We start from the raw sequence: 3,669 nt of genomic DNA, 5'->3' as shown, positions 1-3,669 counted from the left end.
TATATACTATGGTGTCCACTTATTGCTTTATGACTCTTTGCTTATTGATGTTGAAATCCCTTTGGATTACATTTCCAACATTTTTCATGTAACCATCTTCTATGTCTACTTAAGCATACCTATATGTTAGTATAAATATCATTGATAAACATATGAAGCAGGAATAGTTAAAATCCTTTTGCCACTAAATGAGAAAAAGTGCAGATTCTTTCCTGGTGAACAGAAAATAGATATTTCCGGGACATTTATGTGTACCAGGAACAGTACCAGGATGTAGAACTTATTCACCAGTTCATTCAAAGATCTTTGCTAAGACCTTCCCCAGGCATTTCATGGGGAAAAGGGGATATGATGATACATGAATTAAGCAGGCCCAGATGAATGGTATGTAAAGATTACTAGTGTAGACAGACAAGTGTTAAAAGCATATATTATATAATTTGGCACTTCAGAATGTATGAGATCCTTTAGTCCAAATCAAAATCTTGTGAAATAAGGATTTGTTTTTGCTTTGCTTTGCTTTTTTACAGTTAAGTGCTTGGAGACTCACAGAACTAAAATTTCAGAACAGGTGAAGTGGGAAGTAATAAAGTTGATATGTATGGATCTGACTGCAGACTTTATTAGTTAATTTACTAAGGTGTTCATCCAAATCCCATCATAGGTATGTTGGTCATATTACATGTGTATTAACACTTTGTCTTTATAATTCACATTTTCTCCATCTTTTCCACAAGGGCATGAACCATGGCACCTAAATACTTTACTGGAATCAGTCATCCAGCACTAAAGCACTGTTAATGATCTTTCAGTATAGCAGACTTAATGAAAAGAAAAATGTGTATTTTGGCAAAAACTACTCATGTTGAGCATAAGCTAAGCTTCTATTGTTTAGGGGTTTTTTATTTTTCTTTTTTATTTTTTTGGTTTCTGGTAAATTTTCTCATATGGTATTTAGATTTTAGCCATAAGAAACATCAATCTTTCAAGTAAAAAGCAATTGTATGCATATTTCACTGCCATAGTTTATTAAAGTGTGTTGACCATTAATCCTCTGGGTTACTACAGGAAATAGATCTTCATCAGATATAATAGGAGAGTCAAAGGTTTCACTCAGAAAAAGTTCCTTAACAACTAGTGTATATCACGAACAAAAGTAAAGTGAATTTATCCCTTAGAGAGGACATTAGTATTTTTTAGACTGACTGTGTTGTACACAAGCTTGGAGTAGGATAAAAAAGACGTCAAGTGAGTGTGACAAGTGCTAGAGAGAAACTCTGCAAAAAAATATTGGACTAGAGAGGAGAGAACAACTCATCCCCAGGAGTGGAAAGATGGTTTTATCACTTAGAAAAAATGTTGGGGATACTCCAAAGATGATGACTCAGCATAAGGAATGTATCTGTTAGGAATTGTTTATGCCCTAAAGGGATGCAACTTTACTCTTCCTGGTCCTAACTAAGTGACAGATGGCCGTTGATCATGAGCAAGGATTTCAAGATTGGTGTATGGAAGTTATTCTCTGAACAGAAGAAAGCAGAGGAGCACCAGAAGCCAATTTTCGTTTTTTGTGGTGCTAGGGATTGAACAGAGGGCCTTGTGCACGTGAGGGAAGTATTCTACCGACTGAGCTATATCCCCATCCCCAGAAGCCCAACTTTTGATCTCAGCCTCATAAGTCCTGAACATCAGCCACTGAAAAATCCTACCTACTACACCAAGAAAATGACAAAGAGAACAACATAGAATACTAATGTTATCTTTTTAGACTTTAGATTTTTTTTCTCTTGTGGTACTGGGGATCAAACCAAGGGTCTTTGCATTCCAGGGAAGTACTTTAATACTGAGCTACACTCCCAGGAACAAATTAGATTTTTTTAAAGCAATTTTTACCTGAATGCATTGGATTCTTGTCTCAGTGGAGGGAGGCAATACATCATGTATATGTTCAGACAAGGAAGCATCATGTCAAAATGATTGAATAGATATCCTCAAATCATGGAATAAACAGGCAGTAGGAATAGGGCTCACACAAGGGCCCATCATTCCTAAACTCCACACTACAGAAGAGAAGAGTAGGAATAGAAGACTGAATAGAACTGAACTAAATAGCAAAGTGTAAAGCAAAATGTATGATTTAGGAATACATAGGGAATACATGTAGGTATACACAGGGAATGGTGAAAATAATATTTTAATTCAATTTCTTCAGAAGAGGCATCAATTTTTTTCTGTTGTTTGGGCAAGAAAAAGACTATGGGAAGTAAGAATACTAGTATCAAAGATGGCTTCATTTTGGTAGGCTTCTCAGACTGGCCTCAACTGGAACCCATCCTTTTTGCTTTTATTTCAATTTTCTACTCTCTGACACTCTTTGGCAATACTAGCATCATTGCTCTCTCAAGACTGGAACCTCGACTGCACACACCCATGTACTTCTTTCTCAGCCACCTCTCCTTCCTGGACCTCTGTTTAACCACCAGCACTGTGCCCCAGCTGCTGATCAATCTTTCTGGACTTGACAGGACCATCAGCTATGCAGGGTGTGTGGCCCAGCTCCTCATAACTCTTGCCTTGGGCTCCATTGAGGCCGTGCTCCTGGTGGTGATGGCCTTTGACCGCTATGCTGCTGTGTGTCGACCACTCCACTACACAACCATCATGCACCCTCATTTCTGCCAGGCACTGGCTATTGCCTCCTGGGTGGGAGGCCTCATGAACTCTCTGATTCAGACAGGACTCATGATGGCCATGCCTCTCTGTGGAAATCAGTTGAATCACTTCTTTTGTGAGATGCCTGTATTATTGAAGTTGGCTTGTGAGGATACAGGAGGAACAGAGGCCAAGATGTTTGTGGCCCGAGTCATAATCGTTGCTGTTCCTGCAGCACTGATTCTAGTCTCCTATGCACACATTGCTAAGGCAGTGCTGAAGCTCAAGTCAATGGCTGGGTGTGGAAAGGCTTTGGGGACATGTGGCTCCCACCTCCTAGTAGTTTGCCTTTTTTATGGCTCAGCCATCTATGCATACCTCCAACCTACAAGCAGTTATTCTGAGAGTGAGGGAAAATTTGCTGCCCTTTTTTATACTATCATTACCCCTGTGCTCAATCCTCTGATCTATACCCTAAGGAACAAGGATGTGAAGGGGGCTTTCTTGAAGGTACTAGGGAGAAGCAGAGATTGAAGGTAGGAGGGGAAACAAATTACATTTTCCATGGTAACTTGCATTTCCTAAAAACTAGCCTTTTCTTTGGAGGCAGTTGGCCACTAGGGAACAGCCCTCTTGAGTCCTCAGAATTTCATTATATTCCTTCTTGGGAAGTTGGAAGTGGGAATCTCTAATACAGTGTTTTTATGATTATTGTTCAGGAGGAAGTAAGTATTCTCCTGTATCACCATGGTCCAAAAGAATGAACTTGAGAAGAGGGTACGTTTTGCATATGTGGACAATAGGGATGAAGTCTGTACATGTCTGAAAGCCAGGAAAGACTAATTCAAAGTGATAACCCTTTTTCCAAAGAGACTAATTCCCATTGTTGTCAGCATCTCCCAGTGTGCCTAAATGGGAAAGCCATAAGTTCACTTCTAGTTTTTTATTAAATCCTGGCCCTGACCACCCTCCCACACAAGTCAGACCTATTTCTACCTCTCAAACAATAGTCATTCC

The 3,669-nt window shown here is 39.5% G+C and overlaps 1 protein-coding gene across 1 annotated transcript; it reads left to right on the top strand.

The window, feature by feature from the left end:
* Positions 1-2,256: 2,256 nt before the first annotated feature.
* Positions 2,257-3,210, top strand: LOC144366532 (olfactory receptor 2Y1-like). Its single transcript, XM_078020767.1, has one exon. It carries the CDS (start codon positions 2,257-2,259, stop codon positions 3,184-3,186), a length of 930 nt encoding a protein of 309 aa, XP_077876893.1. The 3' UTR covers positions 3,187-3,210.
* Positions 3,211-3,669: the final 459 nt, after the last annotated feature.

Source organism: Ictidomys tridecemlineatus, chromosome 1, assembly GCF_052094955.1.
Source record: "Ictidomys tridecemlineatus isolate mIctTri1 chromosome 1, mIctTri1.hap1, whole genome shotgun sequence".
NCBI classification, from domain to species: Eukaryota; Metazoa; Chordata; class Mammalia; order Rodentia; family Sciuridae; genus Ictidomys; species Ictidomys tridecemlineatus.
Note: the sequence above shows the minus strand (reverse complement) of the source record. Positions and strands in the feature narration are given on the sequence as shown.

Bases quoted from the DNA above. Each gene is read 5' to 3' on its own strand.
- LOC144366532 (XM_078020767.1), top strand. From the start codon at position 2,257: ATGGGAAGTAAGAATACTAGTATCAAAGATGGCTTCATTTTGGTAGGC.